This window comes from Pelodiscus sinensis, chromosome 2 (genome assembly GCF_049634645.1).
Source record: "Pelodiscus sinensis isolate JC-2024 chromosome 2, ASM4963464v1, whole genome shotgun sequence".
In the NCBI taxonomy this organism is placed as follows: Eukaryota; Metazoa; Chordata; order Testudines; family Trionychidae; genus Pelodiscus; species Pelodiscus sinensis.
Window position 1 is genome coordinate 57,786,189 of NC_134712.1, and position 13,839 is coordinate 57,800,027.

Consider the following 13,839-nt stretch of genomic DNA (forward strand, 5'->3'; position numbering starts at 1 on the left):
GAAGGCTGGGAGTGAGGCATGGTGAGAGGTGCCACAGATTTACTAGAGAGCCTGAGTGTGGTGAGAGACGCCAGGGCTATACTTCGTGTCTTGCATGTACTGTTTGTGCAGTGCTGGAAATTAAGAACTAGAGTCATGATTTATGCACACAGAACATTTGTTGAAAACTAATCCACATGATATACTTAGAAAGCCTTTAAAAGCTATTTCTGGGGGACTCTAAAAAAGGAACTTGAGACAGACTTCAACATCAAGCCATTGTGTGCGCTACAGGATGGCACTGCAGACAGGTCTACCTTATGACAAACTTCATACAAAAACTGATAAAAATCTGGTTATTATAGAATCATAGAATCATAGAATAATAGGACTGGAAGGGACCTCAAGAGGTCATCGAGTCCAGCCCCCCGCCCTCAAGGCAGGACCAAGCTCCACCTACACCATCCCTGACAGATGTCTATCTAACCTGTTCTTAAATATCTCCAGAGAGGGAGATTCCACCACCTCCCTTGGCAATTTATTCCAATATTTGACCACCCTGACAGTTAGGAATTTTTTCCTAATGTCCAATCTAAACCTCCCTTGCTGCACTTTAAGCCCATTACTCCTTGTCCTGTCCTCAGAAACCAAGAGGAACAAATTTTCGCCTTCCTCCTTGTGACACCCTTTTAGATATTTGAAAACCGCTATCATGTCCCCCCTTAATCTTCTTTTTTCCAAACTAAACAAGCCCAGTTCATGAAGCCTGGCTTCATAGGTCATGTTCTCTAAACCTTTAATCATTCTTGTCGCTCTTCTCTGTACCCTTTCCAATTTCTCCACATCTTTCTTGAAATATGGCGCCCAGAACTGGACACAGTACTCCAGCTGAGGCCTAACTAGTGCAGAGTAGAGCGGCAGAATGACTTCACGAGTTTTGCTTACAAGACACCTGTTGATACAACCTAGAATCATATTTGCTTTTTTGGCAACAGCATCACACTGTTGACTCATATTCAACTTGTGGTCCACTATGACCCCTAGATCCCTTTCTGCCATGCTCCTTCCTAGACAGTCGCTTCCCATCTTGTATGTATGGAACTGATTGTTCCTTCCTAAGTGGAGCACTTTGCATTTCTCTTTATTAAACCTCATCCTGTTTACCTCTGACCATTTCTCTAACTTGCTAAGGTCATTTTGAATTATGTCCCTATCCTCCAAAGAAGTCGCAACCCCACCCAGTTTGGTATCATCCGCAAACTTAATAAGCGTACTCTCTATCCCAATATCTACATCATTGATGAAGATATTGAACAGTACGGGTCCCAAAACAGATCCTTGAGGAACTCCACTTGTTATCCCTTTCCAGCAGGATTTAGAACCGTTAACAACAACTCTCTGACTACGGTTATCCAGCCAATTATGCACCCACCTTATCGTGGCCCTATCTAAGTTATATTTGCCTAGTTTATCAATAAGAATATCATGCGAGACCGTATCAAATGCCTTACTAAAGTCTAAGTATATGACATCCACCGCTTCTCCCTTATCCACAAGGCTCGTTATCTTATCAAAGAATTTTATGCTTAATATTGTTTGAGATATGATCTTCTGACCGAACATAATTGGTCACTATTATCTTGTCTGTTTTTAAATAGTCACTGAGTGGACTATTCATTTAAACTGAACATGAATGCAAGAGTAAAAAATGTAAGAACAACAAGCAGTTTTCCCATTGGCTGTGTCCAGACTCAGGGTTTTTTTCGGGAAAAGTAGCCTTTTTCCGAAAAAACTTCACCTGCGTCTAGACTGCAGCCGCGTTCTTTCGAAATTAAATCGAAAGAACGCGGCTTTTCTTTCGACGGCGGTAAACCTCATTTCACGAGGAAGAACGCCTTCTTTCGAAAGTGCTTCTTTCGAAAGAAGGCGTTCTTGAATGTAAATAGGGCTTCTTCGAAAGAGAGCATCCAGACTCACTGGGTGCTTTCTTTCGAAAAAGCGGCTTGCTCTTTCGAAAGTTCCGCGTGCAGTCTAGACGCTCTCTTTCGAAAGAGGCTCTTTCGAAAGTATCTTTCGAAAGAGGCTCTTTCGAAAGAGGCTTGCAGTCTAGACATAGCCATTAAGAGTTAGTTATAGTGAAAACTAAGGATTAAAGATGTACTAGCAGATAACACATGCACACAGGAAGCACTTTCAAGGTTTTAAAAAAAAAAATCACTTAAAAACTTTGGCAGTTCCCACTCAACCTTATGCTGGAAGTTAATTCCCAGAAATGAGAATTAAGTTCACAGGGTATTTTTAAAAAGTGGAGTTTCTAAGTGAAAGTTCCTGTACACTACAATTATCAGACATATTGCCCATAAACACACTTCCCATGCCTTCCATAAGTCAACATGGTTCTCTGAGGAAGCAAAATCAATTGAAAGGGGAGGACGCTGGAGCATCAGAGAACCATGCAGCAAACCACTGCATTAAAAAAGAAAAAAAAAAAAAAAACACCAACAACATACAATTTTATGTTACAGCCACAAAATATACAACCACAAGAAAGATGGTCTTATGATTAAAGCACTGGACCAGAGCTCTGGTGACCTAGATTAAACTTGCAACTCCAACAAAGACTTTCTATGTGATCTTGGCCAATTTACTTAATTTCTCTGTGCCTCAGTTTCCCACCTGCAAAGTGAATCTACTAAAGTTCCCTTATGTCAAAGGCATGTTATGAAGACAAGTTAATTGCTATTCATGAGGCACTCCAATGGGTCACAAACAGATGAGTAAGTCTGTCTAAAGAGATAGCAGCTGCAGAACAATTACATTAGCATCGTTGACCAGGAAATGTAGTCAAATGACAGCCACAAGGATCAAATTAAGCAGCAGGCTGCAATTTTAATTTAACACTAAGAGGGAGTTCTACCAACCTACGCCCTGCTGTCGAGCATTAGGTATTTAACTATGTCCAGTTACAGAGTAGACTCCTCTTTATCCTATCACTAGAACTCCCACATCAGTGTGGGGAAGTAGAGGTAACCAAGGAGGAACCTCAGTCAGTTAACACTTCAGGTCCCCCATTCTCCAGTACATTCCTGATCCACCAGTGAATTCTAAGGCAGGCCTGGACAAAATACAAGCCCATGGGCCAGATCACCAGATCCAGCCTGTGGACGCAACAGGGAACCCTAAGCAGTCTCCCCCTGCTTGCACCGTAGCTCCACACACTGCTCACAAAAGTGGCTGGGGGTCCATTTCTCTTTCAAAACTGTTCCTGGAGGGGAGGGGGAAAGGCTGCCCATGGGAGCTATCTGTTTGAATAATAGGCAGCACACAAAGCACCAGACCCTGCCCTCTGGCTCAGTTATTTACACAAGCACATAGCCCTGCAGCCTGTGCAGGTGCAGGGCAGGCAAGCAGGCTGGCTGGCTGAGAAACATGTTAAGCTCTGTAAGCATTTCGTTCTGCAGGCAGGCAAGCTGGTTGGACTGCTGGCTGGTAAGTCTCCTGGCCGGTAAGTCTCCTGGCCAGAGCCTGCCTCTGGCACCCAAGCCCCTCCCTTTCCCAACCCTCAACCCCCCCCCCCCACTCAACATACCCCAAATCTCTGCCCCCCTCCTGTCCCCATGTCCTCTCCCAGATTTGGCACCCCAATCCCCTGTCCCAGATCACAATCCCCTCCTACCCTAGGGCACATTCAAAATCCCTGCTCATCAGTCCCCTGCTATAGGTCACAACTCCCTCCTGCCCTACGTCACATTCCAAAACCCTGTACCTCAGTCCCCTGCCCTAGGTCACAACTGCCTCCTTCACCCAAATTCCCTCCCAGACCCCAGTCTCCCTCCTGCACCCCAATCCCTTACCCCAAGCTTCATCCCAGACCCCGCACCTCCTCCATTAATATAATGGAAGATTAAGGTCCTCAACCACTTTCCAAAATCTTGGGAGTGCCCCCCATCAAAAATTATTTTCCACCCCTATTCTAGGGTCTCATTTACCTCGTGGAGTTGGACCTTTTTAACTTTATCTGCATTAGACACCAGCTGGAAGCTGCAACAAGCTAAAGAGTCATACCCTTATTGGTACTGAATTTTCAAGTACTATTGCTAAAAACCAAGTGTGTCTACATAACATTGCAGGGAAAGTGGGGGGTCAGGAGTGGAGGGGAAAAACTGGATCTCTGCCAATTTGTCCCAGTGGGGAAAACTCATTCCTGATCTGATCCCCAAACAGGTCTGTCACAGCAATCTGAAAAACATAGCGCCTATGCTACACCTGGGGGTAGAGAGGGCAAAGAGCAGCTAACATTAAAAAAAAAGGGGGGGGGGAGAATGCTCAAGAATCAATCATTCCAGTTCTCCCAACCACAGCTGAGGAAGAGGACTTGAAGAAGGGTTTGGGCCAGCTGCCATCTCGCCAAGCATGTGTTCTCACATTACCCTTCCCCTTTTTCCAGATATGGTGGCATCATTTTCTTGCCTCCCCTTCCTCACACATATACCACACAAGAAACATAAAAACACTGTGCATAAGCATTTCACCCAAGTGTGTGCCTGTAAAATTAAATGGAGTAAGAAAATACAATTTCTTAACAGTTTCACTCTAATCTGTGCTAAAAAAATACCTTTTTATGTGTTAGCGCAAAAGGGTAACAACTCCTATCTCCAACATTAGCATAGGCACAGGACTTACATATCAAGTCCCAAAAGAAGTTATATTCTTTCTAGGTCCTCATCTAACTTTAGGGACCATCATCTCAAGTACTACTACAGCTAGACATCATTGCTTTAATATCTTTTAATGTAGATGGGATTTTATTTTTCAGAGTGTAAATTCAAATATTTAACTTGAGGTTTCTGCAATATTACTTATTAAATATTGTGGATATATTTAAGAAGGGAGGGAAAACATGGCAATCAAAATTACCCAATTTTAAAGCATTGATGTCAATTTATTAAACACGTTCCAATATTTTTTAGATTTAACTTTTTAACTCTGTAAAATTTCTAACAGATTTTTAATGCTTAGAAGTAAACATATCTCCACTGATTCACAGACCCTTAGAAATCTGAAGATACATTTGAGCCCCATTCTCCTACATGCATCACAAGCAGTTACTGTTTATATGTTCAAGAGGAGGCAAAGGTCCAGTGAAGTTAAGTTTTATTTTTTCTATTTAACTAGATGCTTATTTATCAATATCAGGGGTATATTTAAAGAATAAAATTAAAAAATTAAAGAAGAAAAGCATTAATATACTGAATGTTCATATATAAATAGGGCTCTACCAAATTCACAGCCATTCAAAAATGCATCCTCCGGCGAAATCTGGCCTTTTGTGTGCTTTTACCTTATACTACATAGATTTCACGGGGGAGATCAGCATTTCACAAATTGGGCATTCTGACCCAAAAGGGAGTAGCAGGGGAATCACAAAGTTATTGTAGGGAGGTCACAGTATTGCCGCTCTTATTTCTGTGCTGTCTTCAGAGCTGGGCAACTGGAGAGTTATGGCTGTGTGACGGGGCACCAAGGCCCCGCACTGAGACCCCAGGAGTATGCGCCCTGGCTGTAGAGCCGCGGAGCCAGTACAGGCCGTGCGCTGGCTGCTCCCAGGCAGCAGCTCAGCTGGGGAGCGCGGCGGCTCAGCTGGGAGCCGCCGCGATTCACCAGGGGAAAAGCCCCACCGGACGCAGGAGGGCGGGGGGATCCCAGGTGCCGGACAAGAGACGCAGGAGGCGGGACGCACGGCAGCGTCCCGACGCCGCGGGGGTAATAAAACACTCCCATCGGCAGAGATGGAGGGAAGGCAATGGGAGAGGGACGGACCCGCCAAGATGGGGGTGACCGCCCAGGACGGCCTTCCATGAGGGAGTAGAGACGAGGAGCAGAGGTGAACAGAAAGGGGAGGAAGGAAGCAGCCCAGGGCAGGGCGGTGAATTAGCCCGTGGGCTGACGAGTTTAGGGTCGCAACCCCGTCAGCTGGACTGAGACTGCAAGATAGTCTAAGTCCTTAGGGCCCTGGGCTGGGGCCCGTGAGTGAGGGCGGGCCCAGACCCCCATTCCTCCCATGTCCCCCGAGACCCCGGATTAGGGGACCGTGAGGGGGCATTATACGCCATTAACAGGGCAGGAGTTCCTAACTGAAGGAACTACAGTGACCGTGAACAGAAGTGACGGATAGGACGGCCTAGGAGGGTCAGCCCAATGCCCCCTTGCCAAGGGGACGAGACCCGAGCCCGTCACAGGCTGTAATGTTGCCCAGATGCCCCACCCTGAAGGCAGCACCCCACCAGAAGCAATGCAAAAGTAAGGGTTTTACTACCACTCTCATGCTGCCCTTACTTTTATGCTGCTATTTTCAGAGCTGAGTGGCCCGAGAGTGGCGGGTGCTAATTAAGAGACTAGATCTGCAGACAGCAGTGTAGAAGTAAGGGTGGCAACACTGTACCATGCAATCCTTACTTCTGTGCTACTGCTAGCAGTTGTTCCGCCTTTTGAGCTGGATTCCTGACCAGCACAGCCACTGCTTTCTAATGTCCAGCTCTGAAGGCAATGCTGCTGCCAGCAGCTGCACAAAAGTAGGGGTAGTAATACCCTACAATTACAACACCATGACATTTCAGATCTGAATATCCGAAAGCATTAAATTTACCATTTTAAAAATCCTATGACTGTGAAATTTATCCAAACAGACTGTGAATTAGGGAGGGCCCTTTCAAGGCAGTTCCCCACTCTGGCACAACGAATGCAGAAGTTGGGGGCCTGCAAGAGCACTCCAAAACCTTGCCTCTACAGGTTCTGGTATAAAAACTTCCTCCCCAAAATCCTAATACCCAGATTCTGGGGAATCCTCTGCCACTTCCAAGTAATTCCCAGGAAACCAGGGAAGAGATCACTTGGGAAATCTCTTCCCTAAGGTAAAACTCTCTCCCTGCCCTAACCTCCATTTTGCTCAGAGTTGGGAAAAACAGAGGGGATTCACGGACAACGGACTCTGCCCTTGTAACTAGGTACTGAGTCCTAAGGACACAACAATCAATCAATCCCAGTTAATTGGAAAAGAAAACAAGCCTTTATTATCAAAACAAAACTACAGTTGCAAGCATAGTAAAGAGGCTAGATGGAAAGAGCCACCAATTGAGAAAGATACTCAGGGAAACCCCCTGGGCTAAAACTTAGTTACAAAGAAAAAAAACTCTTAAGTTCAGACTTTATTTCCAAATCCCTATACAAGGAAAACAACAAATCCTGATGGACTATCTAAACTTTTCCCTACTACACATTTTAAGAAGTCCATTCTTGGAGACAGAAGTGTCTCCCATCTTCCTCAGTCTTGTAAAAAACTGCTCTGCCTCTCAAACACAGAAGACAGAGAGGAAAAAACCCTCTCTTCCAGTTTGAAATTCCTACCTACATTGTTATTGGCAGGTAACCCGATACCAGGGTAGGTACAGGAAGCATTAGTTAACCTTTTAGTCACCAGGTGCTGGTCAGCACTCCTGATTATGACAGGCCCAAATGTAAAATATCATAATATAGCCATCATTAGCTGAGCTTCTATACATACCAAGAATGAGCCCTGTTGCATATGGAACATCATCTTTACCAGTGGCAGACTTTGCCTGTTCATTTGTTGGAGAATTACTTTGTGCTGTATTTCTGTAAAAAACAAATGTTCAAAACTTAAAATATTGCAGTGTCAAGCATAAAACATACACTTAAATTACTATATGAACTATTTATGAGAAGAAGCTCTTATGATGTTGCACATTACATCACAGGTCATAGCTACTACAATAAGGAAGGGACAATTATCAAAAGTGGGTTTCTATTCTTCTGTGCTTTAAACATCTGTAGCTACCACAGGCACTAATTCAAAGCACATAGACAATCCCACTGAAGTTGTACTATTCACATACTTAAAGTTATGCATGGGCTTAAATCTTTTGCTGGATCAGGACTATAGCTGTATCCCACTTGCATCTAGTCTGAATGCCAACTAGAGCTCAGAAAAAAAAGTGGGAAGAAAATAATCTTTCTAAAATAAACTCTCATCAAAAAGGATTTGTTTTCCATCCCATCACAAAATTAACCCTCAACCCAAGATGAGCAACAACTTATCTCTTTCTACCAAAAAGAAAAATAAAGCTTCTGCAACCACTTCAAAATAATGACTTTTTTTTCTTGTTTTACCAACTTCTAGCAAGAGGACAGAATATCACAATTCTGAGATAATATATTAGGGATGTACAAACAGGTTTTTTAAATCATTCATTCATTTTCAGTTCTGTGATTTCTGTGGTCTAGTTATTTGGAATCACATGTATAGAGTAATACACATAACATAATATTTCCTATAGCTGTTGAAATCTGTAGTATGTTGGAACTTCCGTGTATTTCATCTGTGTAAAAGATGTGTCTCTTACTCTATTTTGGCAAGTCCTTAAAGAAATAGAAAAAAAAATGTATCCACGTACCCTAACAATATCTTATTCCAGCCAAAAGATCCACAAATCCCATTCAGTAATTTTTTAGCCTGTATGTAGCTCAGAAGACAGAACCAGATCTGTCAGTTACATGCAAATAGGGAGCGGCCAACTCACTGAAGCAAAGTTGTTTAAATCCCTCTGAACACTTGTCATGTAGTTTCTCGAAGAGGTTCCCTCTCCAGCATTGTCAAGCTGATTTTCCACATGGGATTTGGGAGTGAAATCACAGATGTTATGTCTGCCATATAGTCTGCACCTGGTTTTGCTAGTTGAGCAGAGCTTAGCCACCCAGAAAGCGAAGTTACTCACCTTCGGTGCAGTAACTGTCATTCTTCGAGGTGGTGTCCCCTCCAGTAAGGGTGCTGGGCTTGCACAGAAGCTTGTGATGAGCAGTGTTCGGCCGGACTGCGCATGTACCACGGGCTCGCAGCTTTTGCGCTCTTTTCTGTCTCGCGCGGGCCGGCCCCCCGCCAGTTCCTTGAGACCACCCAGGAGTCTGTAAGGGTATGTCTACACTACCACCCCAGTTCGAACTAGGGTGGTAATGTAGGCAACCGGAGTTGCAAATGAAGCCCGGGATTTGAATTTCCCGGGCTTCATTTGCATAAAGCCGGGCGCCGCCATTTTTAAATGTCCGCTAGTGCGGACTCCGTGCCGCACGGCTACACGCGGCACGGACTAGATAGTTAGGACTAGGAACAAGGAGTAATGGTTCCTAGGACTAGGAAGCCTAGTCCGAACTACCTAGTCCGACGGAGTCCGCACTAGTGGACATTTAAAAATGGCGGCACCCGGCTTCATGCAAATGAAGCCCGGGAAATTCAAATCCCAGGCTTCTTTTGCAACTCCTGTTGCCTACATTACCACCCTAGTTCGAACTAGGGTGGTAGTGTAGACATACCCTCAGAGACAAGAGCAGAGAGAGAGAGGACTCTGAAGCGGGGAGGAGGGCGGGTAGTGGAGCACCCGCGGGGACACCACCTCGAAGAACAAGTTACTGCACCGAAGGTGAGTAACTTCGCTTTCTTCTTCGGGGATGTCCCTGCAGGTGCTCCACTATGGGTGACTGCGTAGCAGTAGTCATCAGAACGGAAGGAGGGCAAGGAGTCCCTATTTATCCACTGTGGAGAGCACGGCAGTCGCCACTGCCCCATATGAACGAGTGCCTAGAGAAATAGAATAGTGTTTGGTGAAGGTCTCATGTGAGGACCAGGTCGCCATCCCGCAAATGTCCTTCAGGGCTACCCCTCTATGGAACACATAGATGTGGCCATGGCTCTAGTGGAGTGGGCACGTGGTTGGGATGGGAGAAGTAAGTTTTTCGCTGCGTAAGATTGCATTGAGGTTATGAGATTGGAAATCCTTTGGGAAGATAGGTGTTGACCCTTCCACCTCTGTGCCAAGGAGACGAATAAGTGGTCTGTACTCCTGAAAGGTTTAGTGCGATCTATGTAGAATGCTAAGGCCCACCGGGTGTCCAAGGAGTGTAGGGCCACTTCTCGTGGTGAGGCATAGGGCTTCAGGAAAAAGGTTGGCAGGATCACTGGTTCGTTGACATGGAAATGGGAGACGATTTTGGGTATGAATCTTGGGTGTAGTCTCAAGACTACTCCATCCTTACGGAAAATTGTATATGGTGGCATGGCCATCATGACAGAAAGCTCGCTCACTCTGCGTGCTGATGTTATGACAAGCAGGAAAACGGTTTTCAAAGTGAGGAAATGCAAGGATACAGTCGCCAGAGGCTCGAACGGCGGCCTCAATAGGGGATCGAGGACTACATCCAGGCTCCACACTGGTGGGATTGGGTCATGCGGTGGGCCCATGTTGGTATGGCCTGTGAGAAATCTCTTAGTAGTAGGATGGGCGAAGACAGAAACACCATCTATCGGTGATGTGAATGCTGATATTGCTGCGAGATGCACCCTAATGGAGGCTAATGAGAGGCCTTAGGTGCAACGAGTAGTCCAGTACGGAGGGGATTGACGGACAGGTCAGATCATGGTGGTTCAAGGTACACCACGAGGAGAATCTGCGCCACTTGTGAAGGTAAGTTTCTCTCATGGTTTGTCGTCTACTCTATACTAGGACATGTTGGACTGGAATGGAGCAGAGGGATTCAAATGGAGTCAGCCAGTTAGGAACCATGCTGTTAGGTTCAGGGTTTGTATCTGGGGGTGTTTCAGGCATCCTCGGTCTTTTGTGAGGAGATTGTGGAGAGGCGGAAGGCGGATCGGTGTCCGTGCAGAGAGACGGTGGAGGAAGGGAAACCAGTGCTGGCGAGGCCAGTCCGCGGCTATGAGGATTAACGTTTCCCTGTCTGCCTTCAGCTTCTGGAGGACTTTGGGGATCAGAGGTATGGGGGGGAATGCATAGAGGGAGGGTCCGCACCAAGTCATAAGGAAGGCGTCCCCCAGGGATGCACGGCCTAGGCCTGCCCTGGTGCAGTACTTGCGGTATTTTGTATTGGCGGCAGTTGAAAAGAGGTCCACTCGAGGAGTACCCCAACGTTGGAAGATCTTGCATAGGACGCCATCGTGCATTTCCCATTCGTGTTTCACATGGAAGTGTCTGCTCAGGAAATCTGCCATCACGTTTGTGGTGCCAGGTAAGTAGGATGCCGAAGGTGTTATTCAGTGGCGAATGCACCACTTCCAAAAGTGGATGGCTTCTGTGCATAGGGAACGGGAGCGAGCACCATCCTGGCAATTCACGTAATGCATGGCTGTGATGCTGTCCGTGAGTATCCTCACCGTGGTATTTCGAATGTAGATGAGGAAGGATTTGCATGTGTTGAAAATGGTGCGTAGCTCTAGAAGATTTATGTGTAGGCGTGTGTCTTGTGGGGACCATTGGCCCTGGACTGAGAGGGAGCCCATGTGAGCCCCCCAGCCTAGTAGGGAGGCATCCATTGTGATTTGGTGGAGTGGCTCCTGCTGATGGAAAGGTATACCTGACAGCAGGTTTCTGTGGCTGGTCCACCATAGGAGTGATTGGAGAACGCCAGGTGGCGGCGTTACCGGCCTGTGGAGATCGTATCTGGTGTGGTCGTATACGAAAGTCAGCCAGTACTGAAGGGCGCGCAGATGTAATCTGGCGTATTTCACCATGTATGTTGTAGCGGCCATATGGCCCATCAGTCTGAGGCATGTGATGAGTGGAACGGTAGGGCTGACGGTGATGGTGTGAATGAGGTCTTGGTTGGCTCGAAACCTCTGTAAGGGTAGGAACGCTCTGCCGACAAGTGAGTCCAGGCGGGCCCCAATGAACTCAATGTTCTGAGTGGGGTGCAAAACGGACGTTTGCTCATTGAGGAGGAGTCCAAGCGATTGGAAGACTTGCCTCGTGAGGTGAACTATCTGGGAGACCTCGTGTGCAGAAGGGCCCTTGAATAGGCAATCATCCAGGTAAGAGAAGATGAATACCCCTTGGTGCCGGAGGAAGGCCGTGACCACGGATAGAACCTTTGAAAACACCCTGGGGGGCTGATGATAGCCCGAAGGGGAGGACCTTGTATTGGAAGTGGTCCTTTGCCAAAACGAAGCGTAAGAACCGCCTGTAAACTGGATGGATAGGGACGTGGAAAAAGGCATCCTGGAGGTCGAGGGCGGCAAACCAGTCCTGTGGAACTAATGCAGGGATTATGGCAGCTAAAGTCATCATTTTGAATCATTGTTTCTTGAGATATTTGTTCAAACGGCGGAGATCTAGGATGGGGTGCCAACCTCCAGACCTCTTCTGGGTGAGGAAATAATGTGAGTAAAAGCCCCTGTTCCTGAAATCCTTTGGAACTGGCTATGGCACCCAGAAAGTAAAGACGGTCGACTTCTAGTTGGAGGAGGGTCTTGTGAGAGGGGTCCTCGTGAGTTGGAGGGATGGTTGGTGGGATGGCTATGAAAAGTATAGAGTAGCCAGATTGAACAATCTCAGAGGACCAATCTGTCTGTAGTGATTTTTGCCCATTGATGTAGAAAGGGCCTCAACCGGTGGTGAAAGAGCTGGGTCGTATGATTCGTGGTGCTGCCTGTGACTGTCTGCTCGCCCCCGACCAACGAATCAAACCTGTTGCTTGTTGTTGGGAGGCATGTTCGTCCTGCCATTTGGGTTTCGGCGTCCCTGAGGCCTCTGGCGAGAGCGTTGATTGTCTAAGGGCCTCTGTTGCTGGTGCCACTGATGTCTGATGTAGGAGTAGTCATATATGCGCTGGTATAGTGAGTACCAGCATCTCTTAAAGGGGAGACTGTACATCCCCAGAGTTCACAAGGTTGTTCGGGATTCTTTAGAGGAGTGTAAGATTGAGTCCGTGGTCTCTGCAAAGAGCTTACCCTTGTTGAAGTGTAAGTCCTCGACTTTGACCTGTAGTTCCTTCGGAACTCCCACCGCTTGAAGGAAAGAAGCTCTGCGCATAACGGTGGCAGTAGCAGTAGAGCGAGCAGCGGTGTCAGCGACGTCCATAGCTATTTGGAGGGACATTCTCGCTGATGTGTAGCCCTCTTGGATTGCTGACCTCAGGTTCGATTTCTTAGAATCAGGGAGATTATCCATGAGGGGGGTGAGGCATGAAAAGGTGTCAAAGCTGGTTGGAGAGATGCACCAAGTAATTGGTGATTCTGAGGAGTAGCGTTGCTGAAGTGTAGACCTTCCTGCCCAAGAGTTCAAGTCTCTTTACATCCTTATCGAAGCCTTGTTGTTTGAGGTGTGGAGCTCTAGCCCTCTGTTGAGCTGCGTCAACTACTAGGGAGTTAGGTTGTGGCTGGGCAAAGAGGAATTGCATGCCCTTCGGTGGTACGAAATATTTCCTGTCGGCCCGTTTGTTGGTCGGAAGAGCCGACGCTGGAGCATGCCACACTTCATCAGCCAGTTCCAGGATGCCTTCGTCAAGAGGAATGGCCAGGCGTGACCTATGCTGCGGTTGGAGATTCCTGAAAAGCTTGTGTTGCTTGTCCTTGAGTTCCTGCAGCGGGATCTCGTGTGATAGCTACTCGCTTAAACAACTCTTGGAACTGACGGAGGTCATCTGGTGGAGAGCTGTCGCCCGGTGTGAATGCCTCATCTGGCGGGGACAAGTCTGGGATGGAAGTCCCTGGTAGGTGGTCCCCGAAGGCGGTGTGATCCGTCTCTGATGGAGGATGAGGTGGTGATGCTGAATGGAGCGGAGGGGTAAGGAGAGCCAGAGTTAGAGAGCATCTGTGTGATACATAATTGTAGGCAGAATGTGATCGATAAGAGTAGCCGCTGTGGGAGTCTCAAGAGTGGCGATCGCCATGATGATATTTGTCATGTCGCAGTGAGCGGTTGTCGTGATAGTTGGAATGGGCGTAATATCGATAATGGTACAGAAAGCAGGGCGAACAGGAGCGGATGTCTGATGCCCTGG

At 46.9% G+C, this 13,839-nt stretch overlaps 1 protein-coding gene across 6 annotated transcripts in view; it reads right to left on the reverse strand.

Moving 5' to 3' along the window:
- CSPP1 (centrosome and spindle pole associated protein 1) overlaps positions 1 to 13,839 on the reverse strand; it is a 174,670-nt gene that overhangs the window by 105,405 nt on the left and 55,426 nt on the right. For all 6 annotated transcript variants that reach the window (XM_075920580.1, XM_075920579.1, XM_075920582.1 and 3 more), the window contains one exon: positions 7,541 to 7,632. In XM_075920580.1, coding sequence (XP_075776695.1) covers positions 7,541 to 7,632 — 92 coding nt within the window. The remainder of the gene's footprint in view (positions 1 to 7,540; positions 7,633 to 13,839) is intronic.